Genomic DNA, 22,347 nt, shown 5'->3' with positions numbered 1-22,347 from the left:
TCTCCACATTTTCAGGGATACTGTGATGTATTTTTAAAATGCCGTGCCGTCGATGCCGAGGGCCCCCTGGTGCGGCTCAAAAACCTGCTGTTCAACAAGCAAACCCTGCAAACGGTGGCCCAGTGGGTGACGGAGAATTGGTACATGGTGTGCCTGTTCGGCATCCTGTTCGTGATCTTCATGGGGATGTTCATCAAGTGTTGCGCCGTGCACACGCCCAGTTCCAACCCGAAGAAACCGCCGGCCCGACGGATCACTGACACGCTGCGGCGGCCGATGAACACCCTGAGGCGAATGGTGAGTATCGCAACGCAAGTTTAGTCTCTCTGCTTTTTTTTATCAAAATGATTGTTTTTTCTTATTTTTTGCTAGCAATTATTGACTTTTTTCTTACATTTCTGCCCTATACCCTATTTGTATTTATAGAACAGTACTTCTAAGATGAATATTTTGAAATTTACACAATATTCAGTCATACCGAGATTCTGGAGTATTTCCTGACAGTTATTTCCAAGATTTTTTGGAGGAAGTTCCCTTGTTTAGAGGGAGTTCCCTTGTTTAGAGATTTTTCCCGTAATTCTTCCAGGGATTTCTGCTGAGATTGTTGCGGATATTTCTCTAGGGATTCCTGCCTAGATTCCTCACGGAGTTTCCTTGGGGAATTGCCCCCTCTTCAGAGGTATCGAAGATTAATTTTCACTGACATTGTACCAGGGATTTCGGCAGATATTACCATAAGAGTCATTCATGGTATGCTAGGGATTATTCAAGATGGAAATTGAGGTTTCCTCCTCAGATTCTCTTTCGGGAAATCCTTTTAGGCTTTTTTTTTTAATTTTTACGGAGGTCCTTACCAATATTATTCTTTGGATTCCTCCGGCAGTCCACCTGCGGTTCACTCATTAATCGTCTCGGAACTCTTCTCATGATTTCTTCAGGGATTTCTCTCGGAGTTCTTCCGGAGATTCTTTTCGAGATTATTGCCGGGATCCCTACCAAGATGTGCCATAGATTTCTTTCAGGATACCTCCAGGAATGCTTCCCGGGATTCCTCTTGGAGTTTTCTCCTTAGAATCCACCTACGATTCATCTTGGGATTCCTTTCGGGATTCTTTTCGGGATTCCTCTCGAGATTCCTCCAGGAATTGCTTTCAAAATTCTTCCAATGTTTCCTCCCATGTTCCTTCTGAGATTTTTTTTTTTTCAGAATTTCTGCAGAGATTAATCCTGGGATGTCTACTGAAATTATTCCTCCGAGATTACTGAAATGCCTCTAGAGATACATCCGCGGATTACTCCTGGGATTCCTCGCGAGATTCCTCCAGGGATGGCGTCAGGCATTGCTTGTCAGCATTGCTTCAGAGATTCCTCTCGGGTTTTTCCTCAGAGATGAATTCCGGAATTTTCTCTGGTATTTCATCAGACATTAGTGTAGGTTAACCTAGGTTGCTGAATCCGGAGGTTCGTATGAATAGTATCTGCTCAGTCCAGAGATTTACTACAACACAATAAAAAAGTTTTCGAATTTGTATTGTTCACTTCTTTCGAATTCCTTCTCAGAATTCCTCGGCAAGAATTTCTCCAGAAATTCCGTCAGAGTTTCTTTCTGGAAATAGTTTAGCAATTCCTGTTGGAATACTTTTCAGGGTTTCTCACAGAACTCCTTCCACTCGAAGATTCTTCTGGGTTACTACCGTCATTCCTCCTTGAGAATCTCCTAGGATTCCAGAGCTACTCGTGGTATTTTCCACCAAGTTCTTCCTGCGTTTCAAGCAGAGAAGGCTTCCTGGAGTTTCTCCCAAGCTCTATCTCTTCGGATATTTCTCAGATGTTTTCGTGAATTTGTTTTCTAGAGTTTCATCGATATTTCCTCTTAATGATTTTCACCGATTCCTTGGGATTTCTCCAGGAGGTTTTCTCGGAATTAATTCCAGAATATCTACAAGAGTTATTCCTGGGATATTTACTAGAGCTGTTACAGAATTTTATCGTATTTTCTGCTGAAGTTCTCCCCAGGGTATCTTTCAAAGTTGATCCTGTAGTTTATCAAACTATTTCGGTGCTCTTTCTCCAAGAGCATAGCTTCCCAAACTTCATTTTGTGACCCCCTCAACCCCTTGTAGGCACGCTTTCATTAAGCAACAAATAGCGATGTGCCAAAAGACTGGGAGGAGGGGGCTGGTGGAGACAAGTTTGAGAAATGTTGTCCTAGAGTTTCTCCAGCAATTTCCACACGAGTTTGTCCCGTTTTCATACAGATTTTCGCGGAATTTATTTTGAAATTTCTCTCAAAGATTCTACTGAATTTTCTCTTACTTAAAAGATTTCTTCCGGTGTTGCTCCTAGGATGTCTCTCAGAGTTTTTTTTTCTGGATTTCTCCCAATATTTTTCCCGATTTTCTGCCGGGTTTCCTTTTTGGAATTTCTGCATGAGCTATTGCTGATATTTCTTCTGTAGTTCTATCCGCGTTTTCTTTCAGAGGAGTTGTTTACAGGATGTCTTGTAGTGATCCTCCTGATTTTTGAAGTTTTTTTTCCGGAATTACTTTCAGAGTCTTCTCGAAATTCCTAGCTTTCCAAAATTGTTCTGAGATTATGGGTGTACCTCCCAAGATATGTCAGGGATTTGCTTCAGAATTCCTGCAGAGATTCATCCAGAGATTCCTCCCAGGTTTCTATCTGGAATTTTCTTTCGGGATTCGTTCAGGATTTTTTTTCGTAGTTTCTCCATTTCTCCATTTCTATCTAGATTTGTCCCTGATTTTCTCCAGGGATTGCTCTCTCAATTCCTCTAGAGCTCGATTACAGGTTTTTTTTCCCATAAGATCATCTGGAATTCTGAATTTCCTCCGAGAATCTTACAAGAACTACGCCACAGATTGTTTTTTTCGGTATTCCTCTGATGATTTTTGAAGTTGCTCCCGGGAAATCTCTCCTGGGATTTCCTAAAGAATAACTCATGGGATTGCTTCCAGGATTCCTCCTGGGAATTCTTCCAGGTATTCCTCTAGAAATTCCTCCAGAGATTCACTCCTCCTGAGATTGTTTCAGGAACAGCTCCAGGAATTATTTTGAAAATTCACCCAAGGATTCCTCGTGGAACTCTTCTTGAGATTCCTTCAGGTATTCCTCCTGAAATTTTATCAGGAACTCCTTCAGGAATTCATCGAGGAATTTCTCCAGGTATTTTTTAGGGATTCCCTTAGGAATTCCTCTTGAGATTGCGCCGGGATTCCTTCTGGGGTTCCTTCAAGAACTGCTACGGGGATTCCTCTAGAAGTTCTCTGGTTCACGATTCTTTTAGGATTTTTCCAAGAATTCCTTCTGCGATTTCTTAAATACATCCTCTCGCGATTTCTTCAGGAGCTCTTCCAGGGATTTCCTCAGTAACTCCTACTAGGATATCTTTGGGAATTCTTCCTGGGATTCCTATAGGAATTCTTCCAGGAATTCGTCTAAGGATTCCTTCAGGAATTCTTCCTGGGATTATTTCAGGAATTCATTTTGGAATTGCTCCAGTGATTCCTCAAGGGATTCGTCCAGAAATTCCTACTGGAAATATTCATCAAGGAATTCCTCCAGGGATTCTAACAGAAACCCCTTTTCAATAATTCCTCCAAGAATTTGTCCTGGCATTAATCCAGCAATTTCTTCAGGGATTCCTCCAGAAATTTCACCTCGCATTCCTCTAGGGATTCTTCTAGGAATTCCGCCAGGCATTTTTCTAATAATTTCTCCAGGAACTCCTCTAGGGTTTCCTCCCAGAGTTCCTCTGAGGATTCTTGAAATTGGTCCCGGGAAACTTTCTTCCAAAATTTCTTCGTGGATTGTGTTCGAGGTTTCAAATAATTATTTCTCCAGAGAGTCTAATAGCAAGGAATCTCTAAATTTCTCCCAAAAATATTTTAGCGATTTTTTCAGAAATTTTTCCAAGATTCCTTCATGGATTCCTCCCGGCATTCCTACAGTGATCATTCCCAAAAATTTCCCCTAGTATTCATTCCGGGATTCTTCTAAAGGCTTACCTCCGGGCCAAGTATTCCTTCAGATATTGTTTTCGAGATTTTTTCTGAGATTATCTTCCCAGATTTCTTCAGAGGTTTTTTTGGGGAATCCTTACCATGATCCTTACCAAAAGTCTTTTTCCAGGGGGATTAGTCCAGGGATTTCTCCCAAGATTTCTCAAAGGATTCCTTCTGGATTTTGAATGAGAATTGCTCTCAGGATTCCTCTACAGGTTTATTACTAGATTCTTCCCGGATCTTCATCCGGAATACTGAAATTTTTTTTCAGAAATTATCAAATATTCCTCCTGTGAGTATACTAGGAGGGAATCCCGGGATTCCTCCTGAAAGTTACTTCCGGAATTACTTCAGTATTTTTTCGTAATGGATTCGTAATGGCTCCTACGAATATTTCTCCTAGTATTCATCCCGGGATTTCTCTAAGGATTTGGAATTCCACCATCGATTCTTCTAGATGTTGCTTCCGATATTGTACCTGAGATTTTCTTCCAGGAATCCTTCAGGGATGTTCTTCGGAATTTCTACAGGGTTTCGTTTCGAAATTCATTTAGGAATTCCTTCCGGAATTACTACTGGCATTTCTCCAGAGAATCATCCTGGAATTGCTTCGTGAATTGCTCTTAGATTTCTTCATTTCCGGAGTCCGGGGATTTATTATTTATTATTTATTTATTTTTAACTATAAATTTGGAAAGAGGGAAAAACCCCTTTGAGTGATTTCGAAAACTAGGAGTCCGGGGATCTTTTCTAAGTTTTCTCCAGCAAATGTTTTTCAAAAATTTTGCTAAGTTTCCTCACGGATTTTTTCCGGATTCCTTCCAGAATGTCCTCTGGTTTTATAGGAATTCCTCAAAGGGTACCTCCACGGATTCTTCTAGGTATTCATCCACTGATTACTCAAGAAATTGCTTGCGAGATTTCCCTACGGATCCCTCCAGGTATCCCTATATGGATCCCTACAGGTATTTCTTTAGTAATTCATCTGGGATTACTTCAGAGATTTTCTATAGGGTTACATCCTTGGTTACATCTGGCATTGAAGTACATTAACATTGTTAATTTAACAAGTTATCACATGATTGATGATTTGGTTTGTATTCTAGAACTGTTCATTGTTTCTTTTCGAAAGTTGCATAGAATGGAAAATCTACTTTGGAATCGCTCTGCTAAAATCTCTATTGTCAGATCTTGAACGAATTCTCATAATGTCAACCATGGATGCTGGGAACTTTGCAGTTACAGATTTCTTTAACCGGCATTACACTTGTGTTGTATACTTCCGATCTTCATATATTGACTCCTCTCATACGTCCTTTGTTTACGTCAATTACCATGATCCTAATTTGGTTTTCCCTGAATTTTATTCCAGCGTCATCACCACGGTGGTCACGGGCCGCGAAGTGTTCCTGTGCCGCACAGTGACCGATCCCGTAGCGGGGGCGGTGGTGGCGGCGGCGGCGGCGGGGGTGGTGGTAGAAGCCGAGGTGGAGGAGGAGGTGGAGGTGATGGCCACGGTGAACGACGCAGTGGGCACCCGTCCTCCTCTGGCGGCTCCCGGCCGTCCAACAGTAGTAGTTCCAGAGTGCCAGCGCATGGGTATGGTGAAGGCAGAGGCCAACAATACTATCCACCGAAAGGTGTGTTCTACCAAGAGTTGTTTTTTGAAGTTGTTTACTATATTTCTCCGCTATTCTCTCATTGTTGAAGTTGTTCTCTATCTCCCCATCCCAGAAGTTTATCCCAATCCCCCCAATTTTTCCTCTTTTCAAAATAGAATTTTACCGCTTCTTTGTCGTGCCAATTAATAGATTTTGTTATATTATTTTTAGCAGCCGTTCACAAAAAAAGACACGCCAGCAAGCATAGAACCAAATCGTAGAGCGAGAAACGATTAGGCCACATTTCACCTCAAAATCATACACGCAAACACAACACAAAAAAAAACATCCATACTAGAATACGTACCGGTTTTAGTAAACGTTTGTCAGCAAACAAATTCCCGAAACACACTGGACCGAATTGTTTGCCAAAACGAACGAAAAGACAAAAAAACCGCTTCTACAAAGAGCAAAGTAATACCGACGCTTTGATTTCGTTCATGGCTGTTAATGCTTTGTTGTTTTACCCCCCGGACCTAAAAGTAGTAAGCATCGTTTTCCTTTTATTTTCTAAATTGTTACTCAAAATTAACCCCGACTGTATATAAATTATTAGCAACCCTACTAACCATCGTCCACCCTATGAAGTTTATTTTTTGCACCTTTATTTTTGCGTGTACACATGAATTCTTACAATTAGACGTAAACTCTGTACCTTGTATTATCTTTCGTATTTCCTTAGATATTTAGTCCACCACCGTCCGTACTGCATCTTATTCTCTGACCCTCTCCATTTTCTGAACTATAATTTATTCATCCCCGATTTTTTGGAACATCTTCAAAATCACCGAACGTTTCGTCTATGATTTCCATCCATCTATTATGGATTGCATCATGCGATAATCAACCCGAATCATAGGTATCGAGCCGTTCGCCATGATAGCGTACATCTTCAACTGAACTTCTTCCATAGATAGAACATATCTTTCAGTGTTATATTTTTTTTTCTTTATTATTGATGTATGTTTTGCATTTCCATGACTAACATCGATCGTCTTTACGTTAGTTTTAGTTAGTTCTCTAGTATAGTTTTGAATAACCTGCAAATCACATTGAGGGTAAATGTAAGTTTTGATATTATTTTGCATGTACCAACTCTTCGAATGTGGCAAAAAGGTTGCATCTGTATGAATAATAATAACACATTAGATAGAGTGCCGTGCTAATCTGTTGTATGGGAAGTTGTCATTTATCCACTTTATCCAAAAACGACAGTCAATGTTTTCTACAATTCATTGCTGGACGCAACAGCTGTATTTCTAGCAGAAATTCTGGAACAAATTATTGAACAAATTTTAGCAGGAGTCCACGTTTCGATCCTTGTTGATTTTGATTCAATATAAGACTGAATTTTCTGTGAGTTTCCTACAAAATGTTCATGGGAGATAAATGTAAAGTTAGAATTTTTTCCTTCAAAAAATTATTTACAATTTCATAAAAAAATCCATGGGTTTTGCCAGGAACGCTATCACAAATTGCATCCTTGATTCAGCATAAATATCTTTCGAGAACACAACCGTATAGAAATTTGAACTTAGAAAAATGGCCATGAAACTCTTGCAATATTATAAACAAAAAAAAAACATTAAAAATAGATAAAAACGTCACTATCACTGGGAATTATCCAAATGCTTTCACAATTTCCGTGGAAGATTCGTCAACATGTTTTCATAAATTTTCGCGATAAATGAACAAAAATATGCATCAGACACTTTTTGGCACATCATTTTACAGTTTTTTTTTAATTCTGTGATGAATTTAGTCAGGAATTAGTCCGGAACTCAATATTCGCTATTTTGCTAATAATTTGTATGCGTCATTTCTCTAAAAAAAGATTTAAAATATCTTGTCTAGAAGCTGAGATATTAGGATTTCAGTAAATGGACAATATTTCAAATTTTTGCAAAACTTTGTATATTTGGAATATTGTTAGGTTATTGTGACATTACAATGTACGTATATTAAAAGAAGTAAAAAAATAGCTTTTCTTGTTGTATGGTCAAGCTAGTTTAAACATGGATCTTTTATTCTGGACTGGTTGGCAGTAGATTCATGAAGAGCTTTTATCTGAATAACTACAAATATGACGGGTATCGTGGTTACTGGTAGCAACGCATTTTGTTCGTGGAATTCCCGACTACTGCGCCCTTTTTTCTGAAATAGGAACAACCATTCCATGCAGAGATTATATAACATTGTTAAAATCAATAAAAAAAACCATAGTTATGTCATGATTTCTACTGATGACTTGAACTTGAAATGTAATGGACAATTTGGTATGAAACTCGGCAACCGGGGTGCATAGTGAATCGGACAAACGCCGAATTGTCATACAAAATCGCCAACTTCGAGATGGTTTAACTATATTTCCTTTGATGAATTAAACTCAAATTTTGATACGAAACCGACACGACGAAGAATTTTGCGTATAAGAAATACAAAACATTTCTGATCACATGTGTGGACGTAAGTGCAAAACTGATAGAACAGCAACACACGTGCAAATCAAAAGACTGCCGTTGTCCGATCACTTCGATACATTTTGGTTGCCCTATCGTGCATAAGCTTGTCGTCAGACACGATTTGAATTTCGTATATGCTAAATTCAGCATAATTGCAATTTCGTATCAAAATATTTGCTCAATTCATCAAAGAAATGAACGTTTAGCAATCATAAGATCGCGTATTTCCTCAAAAGCCTGTTATTGTCTATTATTTTCTAAGTTTTTTTTTAAATCAGTCCTGACTTAACTTAGTTATTTTTTTTATAGATTTAATCACTATTATGTTATCTCTGCATGGAATGGTTTTTGCTATTTCTAAAAATGAGTGTTATAGTCGAGAATTCCAAGACATAATATCAAAATAAATGCGTTGATACCCGTCATTGTTGTAGTTATTCAGATAAAAGCTCTTCATGAATCTACTATCAATCATCCCAGAATAAAAGATCCATGTTTAAACTAGCTTGACCTTCTTTTAATGTACATACGTACATTGGAGTGTCACAAAGACCTTACAATATTCCAAATATACAAAGATCTGCAAAAATTTGAAATATTGTTTATTTACTAAAATCCTAATATCTCAGCTTCTAGACAAGATATTTCAAATCTTTTTTTAGAGAAATGACGCATGCATAGTACTATTATCAGATGAAATTTTCAAAATTGAAAATAAAAATCGTGTATGTATTTTTTTCTCAAATTTAGATGAAAAATTCTCAAACAATAGTCCTTTTATCAGCACAAAAACGGTTCTGCCGTCAATATAAAAACAACATTTTAAAAACTTATCCCCTTCAAGAATGCCTAGAGGTCCATAGAAAAATACAAAAATATTGAAAAAATTCAGAGGTTGAAAAAATGTTTTTTTTGAGACTTTTCATTAAAAAAGTCCATTTTTCAAAAATCGCCCTAGCGGAACCTCTAAATGATTTTTTTTTAGAAAATGAAATGTTCTACAAAAATGCTTGAAATATGCATATCTTTCATTTAAGGGTTGAGCACCTTGACTTTTCGAACATCTATTTTTTTTTTGGGACAGCCTATTGACCAGGCTCGGTTGAGCTGGTGTAGCCTGCGGTGGAGTCGAGTGTTCGGTTGGAGTGGCAAACGTCGATAGTTTATGTGCCTCTAGAATCCTGAATTCGATTGCTGCATGTTGGTCATACTACTGACCGCTTCGGCCGCAACACTGGGGATTTTCCTTCCTTCAGGGTGAATTTGACCTTCGCCTTCGTGCACAGCCATTGTGGATCACTGAAAATGGCTGAAAAGGCTGTATTGTGGGAACCTGGCTGCAGAGCTGGTCCATCATAGCCGACCTAATATTTAATGCGTCGATGAGATCTAGCCCAAGCAGATTGACTATGTAGAACTGACCAGTGTGCTTCTCTCTCTTGATATTAAGGCTGACACAAATTTCGATTTTCTCCCCTTCCGGAAGTCGTACTGGTTACTCGAAAAACCATTTTCGCCCTCGGTGAACCTCAACATTCTATTGAGGATCATCTTTTCGAGCACCTTCCCCGCCGTGTCTACCAAGCATATTGGTCTATATGCCGACGGGTCTCCGGGTGGTTTCCCCGCCTTTGGCAATAGAACCATGCTCTGCCTCTTCCAAGCTTCTGGGAAAACTCCTTCGTCCAGGCATTTCTGCATAGCTGACCTGAACATCTCGGGAGCCTCTGTAATAGCTACTTTTAAGGCCAGGTTCGGAACTCCATCCGGACCTGGGGCCTTACCTTCGCTAAGGCACTTTGCTATCCCCATAAGTTCCACGTAGGTGACCCTCTCCTCATTGCCAGCCCTAGTCCCCGGTTGCCATACAAAAGGAGGCCAAGGACTAGGATCATGACGCGGAAAAAGCCCTCCGATGATCCCTCCCAACATCTCTGGAGATTGCCCTGTAGGAGCCATCACACCTCTCGTCTTGGCCATAACGATCCTGTAGGCGTCACCCCACGGGTTCGCATTGGCACTGGCAGATACCCTCAAAGCAGGCCTTTTTGCTTGCTCTTATCTCGGTCTTCAGCGCGGCTTTTGCAGCGGCGAACACCACCCGCCGTTCATTTCGCTCTTCCTCTGATTGTGCTCGCTGCATCCGCCTCCTAGCCCTTAGGCAGGCGCGGCGCAGGTCCGCAATCGCGTCGGTCCACCAGTAAGCCGGTGGCCTCCCATTTCTAGGGAGGACTCGCCTAGGCATGGTCGCATCACACGCATGTAAGAGCACCGCTACCAGCTCGTCGCCGTCTAAAAAACCAAGTTAGTTTCGCTCACGACGGAGCGCCTCCCTAAATACCCCTTCGTCGAAGTATGATGTCTTCCACCTGCGAGGGCTTGGCATTGGCCTACCCGCATCCTCTTCTACTCGCTACCTGCTGTTGTTGTAGTCGGCGAACCGCCAGGTGATCGCTGTGAGTGTAGCTGTAGTCTACTCTCCAGTTCGAACTACTTGTTAGGCCAGGACTACAAGCCAATAATTGACTCCGCTCCGTTTCGACTATAGGTACTCTTGGTACCGACATTAGCCAAGTCGACTCTAAGATGGCCAGTGCCTCTAGCAGGATCTAACCCCGCTAGTTCGTAAAACGGCTTCCCAAGGCCCAGGCATTAAAGTCACCCGCTATTACCAACGGGCTTCACCCTGTTATCACGGTCGTTATGCGGTCCAGCATTGCGTGAACTGGTCGATCGGCCACCGCGGAGGCGCATGACAGCTATAGAAGAAGACCCCGTTTACTTTGGCGACCACGAAGCCCTCATAGGTAGTAGACACCAACTGCTGGACTGGGTATTTACCCGTCGTCCATATCGCCGCCATTTTTCTGGACCCATCCGCGACCCAGTTGCCGTTGCCGGCGGGTACTCGGTATGGGTCCGCTATGATGGCGATATCCGTCTCCCATTCAGAAACCACCTGACAAAGCAGTGGCTAAGCCGCGTCACAGTGGTTCAGGTTCAGCTGCGTTACCTGCACTGTGATTTGATCACTGTGGCTTTCTTGAAGGCCAGGCACCTTGGACCACCCGTCGGAATTCTGTTGTTCACGGATTTCCCGGTTCAGATCATACAGATGGGTGGAGCTTTGGGCCTTATGTATGACCTTCGACGCCGCATCGCCTACACAGTTTGCGCCTGTCAGGGCCTCTGCAATCCCATGACTTGTGTTCTGGTTCCAGACACCTAAAACAAACCTCTGGTGGCTCGTGGAATGTCAGGTGACATTTGCACCAGCCCATCTTTATTCACCCTACTTTAACAGACTTTTTAACGTCCGCCACAGGCAGCTGAACTAAAGCTATCTGCGTCCCTGCTGGCCCCTTTCGCAGCCTAACGGCTGCGGCGGCAACCTGCACATCGCACTGTTGCCGCAGTGCCGTGACGAGCTCTTCCACTTCGGTGATCTCGTCTATGTCTTTGACCTTCAGAGTCGCCTCATTTGTGAGAGCCCTCATCTCTACTTCCTCACCAAGGACCTCTTCTGCCAGCATCTTGTAGGCGGCGACTTCTAGGCGCTTCAGCTCCAGGATCTTTTCTCCCGTACGAGTACGTCTTATACTGCGTACGTCGGCTCCCTGACCCTCATGATTGGCGTCGCTTCTCATCGCCTTCAAGACGTCCGAGTACTTGGACTGTTCCGTCTTGATGACGAGCGCGTCGCCTTTCTCGCGCTTGACACGTACCTGCCTGCGCCTTGGCTTGGCGTCCTGCACTTCTACCGGCGGATTCGTCTTCCTCTTCTTCCGCTCAATCTTAGTCTAAGAAGGGTCCTCCCCTTGGTGTGCCCTACTCTGCGGCTGCTGGGGGGCCACCAACGGTTGGAACCCCTTGTTCCCATCGTTCCGGGACGGGCAGCTTTTTCAGGCCCACCCTTCCCAGATTTCCGGGAACCCTGGCTGGGGTCCGACTTTCCGGCATTGTTCCCGACCTTCGGGGTAATGATACGCCTGGCTTTGCGGGCGCCGCCGGACAGCTCCTCGCCTGACGGCTGCCTCGCCCGCTTCTGCTTGACACGCTTGTCACGAGCATTCGCATCAGCCACCTTACTCGGATTACCTGCGAAGGAGAAGGCCTCCGTTTGGGTAAACTTTAGCAGTTTCTCCTTCACCGGTTCCGTCGCTGTAGCAGTTAGCATCGCGAGTACCGCGAGCTCCTGCTTGACCTCAAACGTATTGTAGTCTTCGGTGACTTGCATCAATATAAGTCTGCTGATCACAGACTCAAGTGTTCAGAATAAGTTTTTGAACACACTCATCGCGTCGCGTCGTCGAACTTCTTAAAAAAAAAGTGGAAAGAGGAAAGTGGATGTACCATCCGCGATATTTAATGTTGTGGATAAACAATCAACGCGCGTGTTAAGTACGTTGTATCATATTTTTCTATTAGGGCTGTTTATCAATTTGCAAAATGTGAGGTTATATTTCGTTTATTTTTGACAGACGACGACTGCTTTTTGGACTTTGGCCCAGCTATCGATCGCCCAGTTGAAAAGCAGTCAGTTATCGAGCGGATGCTTTATATCTGTTCTAAATGTTGGTGTTTCCATAAATCGTTGATCCTCGCGGTGATTTCGTATTCTGTTTTTCTTATAACTACTAACTTTTTTGGCTCAACGGATGCATGTTAGATGGCTTAGGGACTACAACGTTTTAGTTGAATAGACTGACTGACATTTTTTTTTAACTCAGCTGGTTTTAAAAGGTTTTTGATTGTACATAAAATAAAAGATTGGTGCAGGCTAGGGTGCAGGTATGTTACTTTGTTCGGCAGTTTAATACAAAATACATACACGGATTTTTCTTCTCATAACGTCCCTACTGGGACAAAGCCTGCTTCTCAGCTTGAGCATGAGTGTTCTATGAGCACTTCCATTCCATTTTGTATATGTATGTATTTCGTGTGGCATCCACGAAGATATACTATGTTCAAAGAATTTAAGGAACTTGCCTTTAAGAAAAGATCTTGGACCTATCCGGAATCGAACACGTCACCGGTCATGCTGAAAACCCGCGCCTTCACAGATGTGACTATACGAACCTTTCATTAGGATGGCCATATGAAAAAAATAAAATTCGAAAAATCCCAAGTCTTACTTCTTAATTAGTTTTTTTTAGATTGCAAGAAGCTACGTCCAAAACGGCGAAATCGATAAAATCTAAAAGGGGGCTCTTCGTGCTTAAAGTTTGTATCGGAAAAACTTGGCTAAATAATGCAGAAATCTTTTTTTTTCGATTTGAACCGCTAGTTGGCGCTGCAAGCGTTCAATTGATAAATACTTTAGTATTCTTGTAGGTGACTATATGCCATATAACTTTGTCGAAGACCACAATGTGTAAAACATAATATACACCTGCATTTGATCAAGTTTTCCCATACAACCTTCAAGCTTGTTGAGCGCCCTATTAGACTTAATCGATTTCGCTCAAATTGTGAGCTTCTGAGAGTCCAGAACAGCTGATTCAGGAGGTAAGACTTTCTTGGCAAATTTTATGTTTTTCATATAAGTCACCCTTCTTAACACTAATTATAATTAGCCATCATATTGTTGTTTGGGATGCCAATGCCTAGTTGTGTAATTCAATGACAATTATTTTGACAGCTTTATAATTAATCAAATTCAACACACGCCTTCACTAACACTCATTAACGCGATTGAATTTTAATCTTTATTTTTGGTTTTATTGGTGATTTTAATACACGCTAACAAGAATGTATGCTAACCATGCCTGCAACAAGTATATCCCCTAACTAAAACACTTCAACTCATCCCAACCCGCAGCAACCGCGCCGCTAATACAGAATTATAGCAGGATGAACAGTGCCGAGCTGTACGCCGAAGCCTATCCGGATCGGAGCACGTACGGCGAGCTGCCCCGGCGCCACCAATCCAACAATAAGGTCTGACAAGATGGACGTTTTACCACCACTACCACCACCAGCAGCAGCAGCAATGGCAACACTGGCACGACGGACAGCCTGAACAACAATAACAGCAACAACAGCCATACCAGCAACGGTAACGGTAACAACAGCAGCAGTGGGTTCTTTGAGAATGTCTACTACTACAACAATAACAATATTTATAAGATATTTTTATTTTTCTAAGGTGAACCAAAAAGAAATGCAGAACAAAAACTCATTGATACAAGCAAGCAAGAGAAATGAACGGGGAAAACTCATAACTTGTACACACAAAAAAAACTAGGAAACCGAGAATCAAATAGACGTTTTTTCTCATTATCTAAACAGAAACAAATAGAGGAAAAGATAAGACAAATGTAAAACGTAGGATTGCCGAAGACGCGCGAGAGAGAAAGAGATAAGTTTGAAAGAGATCTGTTGAACGAATGAGTATTATTAAGTGGATTATTACAAAGAAGAACAAAGAAAAGTGAGAGAAGTTAGTTTTTAATCAAAATTTGCTAAAACAAAAGAAATCTTTGTGGTATTGTATTAGAGTAAATCTGGTGGATTGATAATCGTTGATTCTTGGTCTTTTGGTTTGAAGGATGAGCATATGTTCAGAGTTGAGTTTAGCAAGATAGAGAATGGTGCGAGTAGGGGTGGAGAAACGAGTGAAAAGGCAAACGTATCAAAACTAGATTAGCGCCGCGTGTCGGTCGAATGACGAGAAGTAGAAGACAGTTACTAAAAAAAATTGTACTATCCTCCGGGTCCAGAAAAATAGTGAACAAAACAAACAAAAATGTGTTAAAAGCAAAACAAATAAACTATTATAGATTACAAATGAGGTAAAATTTAGCAAGAATGGAGAAGTGACTATGCAGATGGAAATATAAGAAGGTTTATTAAGTTTTTACCTTTGTCTTCTGTTGATCGTAGCGGCATAGTTTAGGCGAAATATGGTGTAGAAATCGGCAAACGGTTGGTTTTGCGTCGGATTTTGACAAGCGTGGTCGCGAGTTTCCCTCCGTGTGTTTTTGTCGTCGAACAAACTCTTCGACTGCCAACGATTTTCTCTTTACTACTTAATTAGGTGCGTTAAAATTTTGAAGACACTCAAACACAAACACAATTTAGGACAGCGTAACGGGAGCCAATCCCCACAAAAGTAGCGAACCAGTTAGGTTTTGAGACCGTGTTGCATGGAAAGATACTATTGACCGAGAAAGAAGACGATAAAAATGCTATATGTGATATATATTTTTCTAAAACAAAAACAGCAAATCTGAACAAAACATGTGGAATGTGGAGAAGCAATTCATCTTGAAGGAACTGAGTGCGAAAACTGTGAAGACAAATAAACGTCATAAGTATTATCAACGGATTTGGTTTAGTAGCGGACGGATATTATTTTATCGCTCTAGGGAGACTGAACAGCACATTTCCTCTTTTTTAACCCGTTCAAAAACATCTGCGAAACTGCCTGCAATTTGTAATGATTTTGAAACGATGATGGATACCCACTCAAGTGAAAATAGGATTCTCATAAAAAAAAGGCCAAATGCTCAAGTCCCCGAAGTTTCTCCACTCAGTAAGTGTTATACTTTGTAAGCGTAACATTGGCGTTACGATGGTCAACATTTGCAACATATGATTTCATGATTGCGAAAGACGTCACTCAATGCAGTGCATCACAAAACTATAGTTAGTTCTTAGGAGTTTTCCATTTTTCAATGGTGCATATTTTAGGCCAAAAGGGAGAGGAATTTGTAGAAATTTTATGTAGCTATAATAAATTTATCCCAGTCCCAGCTGTGTTTAGTTCCTGAAAAAGAGAAGTAGTAAGTTCTTCCCGTCAGACCTAATTCGTATGCTTTAGGCTTTGTTTGCCATACAATAATACACGTTTTTGTCGCAGTAACATATGCGTACATAGGAATTTCGCTCGTGGATCTATGGCTATGTAGGGGAGTCAGGTCGTGATGCTTTCACGGCTTCAGTAATGTAATTTATAAAGAGTCTTAAAAAAGACATTTGACTTTCTTTAAAAACATTGAGGTGTGTTAAACAGGTTAAAACATTTCTAAAAACCTATGAAATTCAGAAGATTTTTAAAATATTTGAATAATTTATATGTTTTCTCCCTTTTAAAGAGAAATTTCTTGAAAGAAATTATCTGTCGGAATATATAATAAAATCATTAATTGAAATGCATTGTTGATCATCACATTCGTGATGTTCATATGGCTAACATGCCTTTTCATGTGAACCAACATGTCAACCAATCTGCTCATTCTTCATTACACCAACAAAGCTAGCCTTGAAAATGTTTGACACTTCTGAGGTCAGACCACACACATGCACAAAAAAAACGGATCAAATATTCTACTTTATCGATCGTGTTGCCGTCTTTTTCATGCTCATGTTACATCTGTCAAAATGACCTGGACTTGTCAGTCTTTTTGAGGTTAAGTTCGTTGGTGTAATAAAGAATTGCGTCTTGCGAAAATGCGCAGCGATTGAGCAAATTTCAGTCCTGCTGATGGTTTTCATCTCGATGATCGAGCTAACGCTGGTGTCTACTGTCGTGAACTAAGACTACATCAGTCGAATTCACTTGGCATATACTACACCTTGTACTACAACATGTTTGTTTCCAGGCTTTCTACAAATAGTTCACCAAAGTCTTCTGCAGGAAAATACGCATCTAATACTTTTGTTTTTGAAAATCCTTCATAGTAATGGTGCCAGAGCTTCTAGGTTAGGTCTGATAGGAATTAACTTACTACCATACCATACAATTCATTTCCTATTTCCATCGATTAGCTAAGAGCAAATTTGTAGCGTTTCTATCATTCTACGAAAACATTCGTTTGGATCTCGACGATAGGCGAAGAAGAGGCATTTAAAGAAATTTCTGCGGAACGAAACATTCAACAAATGTACAGACATATACAGAAATGCAAAAAAAAAGAAGATAATAATCAGCATGCGGAATGGAAGCGAAGGAAAATAAACCCAAAACCTACAGCAACAAAGCACATAAACATACACACGTACATAGATGAAGATGTACGCCAGCAGCATTCAACCGCAAATGGAAAACTTGACTCGAGCAGATAAACGGGAGAAGTGAAACAGAAAAAAAACAATATATATGATGAACTATTTTTTAATTTTTATTATATACATTCATATTAGAAACATACATATTGTATAAATTTAGAAGCGAACAGGAAAACTCTCCGTGTGAACAAGAAGTCTCCTACAGAAAACCAGTAACATGAAGCAAAAGATGTACTCGACAGAGAGCATGCAGAACGGGATTTAGTGGAGTCAGAGTGATCGTGTGGATGAGAGCGAAAAAGCATTATGGTAGAGGCATATTAGCGCGGGAAGAAACTGGACAAGTACTCTGGACCGTACCATGCTGTAAACACAAACATGCAGAAGAGAAATGACGAGAACAAAAAAAAAACAGAAAAATACACACAAATTGTAAATGTTTGTAAATAGAGCCATATATCTAAATGCAGACGATGATGGCGAAGGCAGGCGCTGAGAAGGATGAAAAGAAAAACCTAAATAAAAGCAAAGAAAATTGAGGATTATCAATGAGGCGCATGGCGAGATTACGGAAGTAGGACGAAAGAAATCCTTAGAAAATTGTAGAACGATTTTTGGACATTAAAGGCGATTTTTGATCAAATCAGAAGTGCGAATTGCAGTTTAACACGTAAACACCCGGGACGATTTTTTTTATAGAAATGAAATATCTTTATTGTTTTTAAACATATTACCATGGATTTTTTTAACCTTCCAGGACGCGTGCCATCAAGCAACCGAAACTGCACCGCGCTCGCGCTGTATACGAAAAGCGAGGTTTTTTGGTAGTGTTGTACTTTTTACAACAGCCCGCGCGCTGAAGGGTTAAAATAGGTAGACATTGAGAATAGTTGTGCTGAAAATACATGGTACTTCCCCCTTTGTACCCTTCCCCTTTTGTTGGTTGCCGAAATTAATTCATCGTATTGCTAATCGTTAATAGTTGTCCTCGACAAGCAATGTATCACTACTCATTATAATCTGTTGAAGCTTTCATTCCAGAACTATTCTAAAGCCTCCAAAGTAAGGTACACTGGGGCAAGTTGAAACAGGTGGGACAAGATAAAACATGAAGTTTCGAAATAGATTTCAATACAATTTGGAAATTTATCCTTTGTTAAAAGATTGTTTGAATCAAAAACTATGTGTTATAACAATCAATTTGTTTATCATAATTAGAAAACATCATGTTAACCCGCTGTTTCATCTTACCCCACCCGTTTCAACGTGCCTCAGTGTACCTTACTCCAAAGTTTGTGTCACAAACCCAATAAATACACTAAACCAAAATTTATACACGACGAATCCCAACAAACATTTTTGCTGTATAAGAGTGGAACAAATCACTCCTAAACAAACTTTAGCTTAAGAAACTACATATGGAACGTATGTGGCAATCCTAATTCCACCTAATGCATCTCACAGGAGCCAACATCTAACGTGTATTCACAATGGAATCCTTTGTGGATACACAAATGTTTACATAGAAGATGTTAGATTCGTGAAAATGGCGGCCTCGCACCCTGGTGGCATATGGCATATAAGAACCCATATGGCTGCAGTTTATAGTACTCAATAAAACCTGAAAGCACCGCAAGAAACTTCTTGGTACATGAAAAGGGTGTCATAGGTCATCCAAACTACTCTAGAATTGATTGTTTTAAGATCTACAAGATCCACCAGCGTGATCTGGCGAGTGTTGGGCGTGACCGACGTTGGAGAGCTGCAGCTGCAAATCGAGTATTATGGCGGCAAATTGTTGATTCAGTATTATCATGAATTTGATGTTAACTAAATAAATGAAAAAATGAAAGATCCACCATCATTTCTGTTTAGATACTCTATCCGACAAATTCATTAACGTTGGTGTCCGTTAAACCTCGCAACATTATGAGTAACTCGATATTGCGCTAGCTGTAGTTCATAGAATCTACAAATGGCCTCCAAAACACTTTGATGTTTGGCTTACAATATCTACATACTGTACCATGCTTTGAGCGGAAACAAACCTTCACCATTTTGCGAAAACCCAAAAGCTCGGTAATAAAAAAAAAAAAACCCGTCCATTGGTAATAAAAATTTATCACTGCACTCTATTCACCATCTGCATGACAGTGAAATAATTTCAAATGACAGTTTCGTAAATTTGCAAAGCAAAGATAACCGTACATATCGTAGTTGCTACTCCGTGATTGACCAGAATAATCGAAGTTGCACAGAGATCCATAATAGGCCCATATAGCCGAGGCGGTAAACGCACGGGTATTCAGCATGACCATGCTGAGGGTGACGGGTTCGATTCCCGGTCGGTCCAGGATCTTTTCGTAAAGGAAATTTCCTTGACTTCCTTGGGCATAGAGTATCTTCGTGCCTGCCACACGATATACGCATGCAAAATGGTCATTGGCAGAGGAAGCTCTCAGTTAATAACTGTGGAAGTGCTCATAGAACACTAAGCTGAGATGCAGGCTTTGTCCCAAAGAGGACGTTACGCCAAGAAGAGAGAGAGAGAGAGAGAGATCCATAAATGGTGCTTGGGACTAGCTACAGACTCTCAATGTGTGCACAATTCGAGAGTTCATTATTTTAAAGTCAATAACGGCGCCGGCCACGTCCTTACGGTCACGACAAACGTTGTTACTAGAAACCGTGGAATCCACAGCATCTCCACAGTTGTCTCGGGAAGGAGTATATGTTAGTAGGGTAGGATAAGGTGTGGATCTTGGAGCCACCTTTGGTAGGTGATATAATCCACTAGTTAAGGACTGTTCAATTTATAAAACGGACAGCTTGCTTGAGTGATATTTTTTGGGCAGCTATATTATCGCACAATTAAAAATAAGAAATTAGCAATAAACTTGATCAAATTCGCCTAACACTTTGTATGGGCGAAGCAATAAAAAATCAGGTTTTTATTGAATTACTCGAAATTCTATAGAAATTGTTCAATAGTTTTTCGTGCAGATGATGAAAAGAAGGAACATCTCTCTATCATAAAATACTTAAACAATTTTTCATCAATATTTTTGTGAGATATTAGCTATTGCTAATTTTTGCCGTTTCAGTGCGCGTTAATATTTTTGTCATATTTTTTGTATTTTTAAATTTGTGCGGAACTGCTTTTCAAAATTGTATGATTGTTCATAAACGAAAAATTTGACCATCTAAGACCCCCCTCGTAGACTTTCGTCCATACAATAATTTTGAAATTTGCAGGTACTGATAGAGCTTCAGTGCACAACTATAATGCTTTTGATACTTTCATGGGATATTCTAGGCTATTTAAACTAATTTGGAATCAGGACATTCAAGGTCTACGGGCTCTACTTTTTTTTTCTTCACTCTATCAGCGTTCCTCACAATAATACGAGTATTTTTATGTGTTATTATGTGGGTGTCCGCTGGTCTATATACACTCAATCCTGCATTACCTACCTGTTCGGTACTTTTTTGGCGAAAATAGAACAGCAGAACTTTTTCGGTAGGTTCGATAATCGATTTTACTGAAGCTCATTATATAAACTGTCAAAATCATGTGCAGAACGGTAAACAACCCTTTTTTGCTGTATTCAGCTGTTTTATTTCCGTCAAAAAAAATTTCCGAACAGGGTATTCAAAATTAAGTGTGGATATCATTGTATTTTGAAGATCACAATATCTATAATATTAGCACATTTTTATTGTAGCGAAAGCTTACTGAATAAAATTTCTGCTACTCAGCCATGGACGGCAGTTATAATAACTTTGAAACATTCACTTGGTAATCCAGGTCATCCGTACTATTCTGGAGTTAAGATATTTGAGGTAGGACAAGTTTTACTATTGTTACTCTTTACTCTATCGGTGTGATTCTTTTTTCATGATAGTCTCTGTTCTACCTCATAAAATTACACGTAGGTTTGTAGGTATCTCTTTATGTTACTGTTTGTGCGGCATTAACTTTCTATTAAACACATAAAAAATCTCCAATGTTAACTGCTAGTTTCTTAACTAGTTAGCAAAATTGGTACAATTTTGAGCTTGATTGGTTAACTCTATGCACAAAGTAATAGCGTTCAGTGCTGAAAATTTCATTTCGTCATATCTAAATTCAACCACCTATCCTGAGAATATGGTATGAAAAACTTGAGCGGCTAGACCAGTTCTGCAAAAAAGTCACGGAAAAACCGCCATTTTTCGAATATTTAAGGTAAATATCACGGACTATCTTTGAAACATGCCAAATGATATTCACCGTGAATTCGAACTAACTTGAAATTTAGCATACGAAATATGAAGCAAGAAAAAGTAGACATCCCTTCTCATCACTTGTTCATTATTCACCCTATTCATTCGCATGTCCGTCTGTTCATTTGATGGACTATCGACTTGACTGGTAGGCAGTTTCATTCGTACGTACCAGATATGGAAGATTGTGTTTCGTAGTTATGCTTTTATGTATCATTTTTCACCTTCATTCCTACATGGGGATGTAGCTCAGATGGTAGAGCGCTCGCTTAGCATGTGAGAGGTACGGGGATCGATGCCCCGCATCTCCAATAAACTTTTTTTTACTTATATTGCTTTTACGTTTTATCGGGATTTGAGGGCTTGGCTTGAGGCAAAATAAGTCTGTTTATTATTTAACAAGACCTACCTACATGTTTGTAAGGACACGTTCGGTGTAGTACTAGATTTGTAGAAATCAGCTGAATTTTCGTATGGTGAAAAGGTTAACAGTTAAGAGTTACTCTTCGTTTCTGTAATGAAATGGTGCTAAAACGTAAATATGTTATTCCTTGAGGCTGGATCATAACGTTCGGAGCCAAAATGTTTCGGTTATTATGGCGCGTTTTTTTTGTGTCCCAAAACATAGATGCGTCAAACTGTCCTATGTGCCTTCTTTCCTTGTCGCATGAGCATGTTTGGATGTTATTCCACGAAAAAATGCACTATACTATATTGTCCTGGGTCATTAGGGCCTCGGACGTTATGATACTGCGCCTTATTCCTTGCATAATTTGTTGTTGTTTGAGCAAAACTTTGGATAACTATGTTGTTTGAAATGCAAGAAATGGAGAAAACAACAACACTGTTTTTCAAAGTTTTTCTCAAACAGCATCAAATTACGCAAGGAGCCGTCCATATACCTCGTGGACAAATTAGAGGGGG

The 22,347-nt window shown here is 40.2% G+C and overlaps 1 protein-coding gene across 8 annotated transcripts in view; it reads left to right on the top strand.

Annotated features, from left to right (window-relative positions):
- LOC109410817 (disintegrin and metalloproteinase domain-containing protein 10) overlaps positions 1 to 17,706 on the top strand; it is a 301,283-nt gene extending 283,577 nt beyond the window's left edge. For 5 of the 8 annotated variants that reach the window (XM_062849478.1, XM_062849474.1, XM_062849477.1 and 2 more), the window contains 3 exons: positions 16 to 297; positions 5,395 to 5,662; positions 13,967 to 17,706. In XM_062849478.1, coding sequence (XP_062705462.1) covers positions 16 to 297; positions 5,395 to 5,662; positions 13,967 to 14,091 — 675 coding nt within the window. In that variant the 3' untranslated portion in view covers positions 14,092 to 17,706. Of the gene's footprint in view, positions 1 to 15; positions 298 to 5,394; positions 5,663 to 5,854; positions 6,169 to 13,966 lie in introns of all 8 variants that reach the window. The other 3 variants (XR_009997373.1, XR_009997371.1, XM_062849479.1) reach the window with 3 other exon arrangements.
- Positions 17,707 to 22,347: the final 4,641 nt, after the last annotated feature.

The sequence above is a fragment of the Aedes albopictus genome, chromosome 2 (genome assembly GCF_035046485.1).
Source record: "Aedes albopictus strain Foshan chromosome 2, AalbF5, whole genome shotgun sequence".
Classification (NCBI taxonomy): domain Eukaryota; kingdom Metazoa; phylum Arthropoda; class Insecta; order Diptera; family Culicidae; genus Aedes; species Aedes albopictus.
This window is presented reverse-complemented; position numbering and strand designations above follow the sequence as displayed.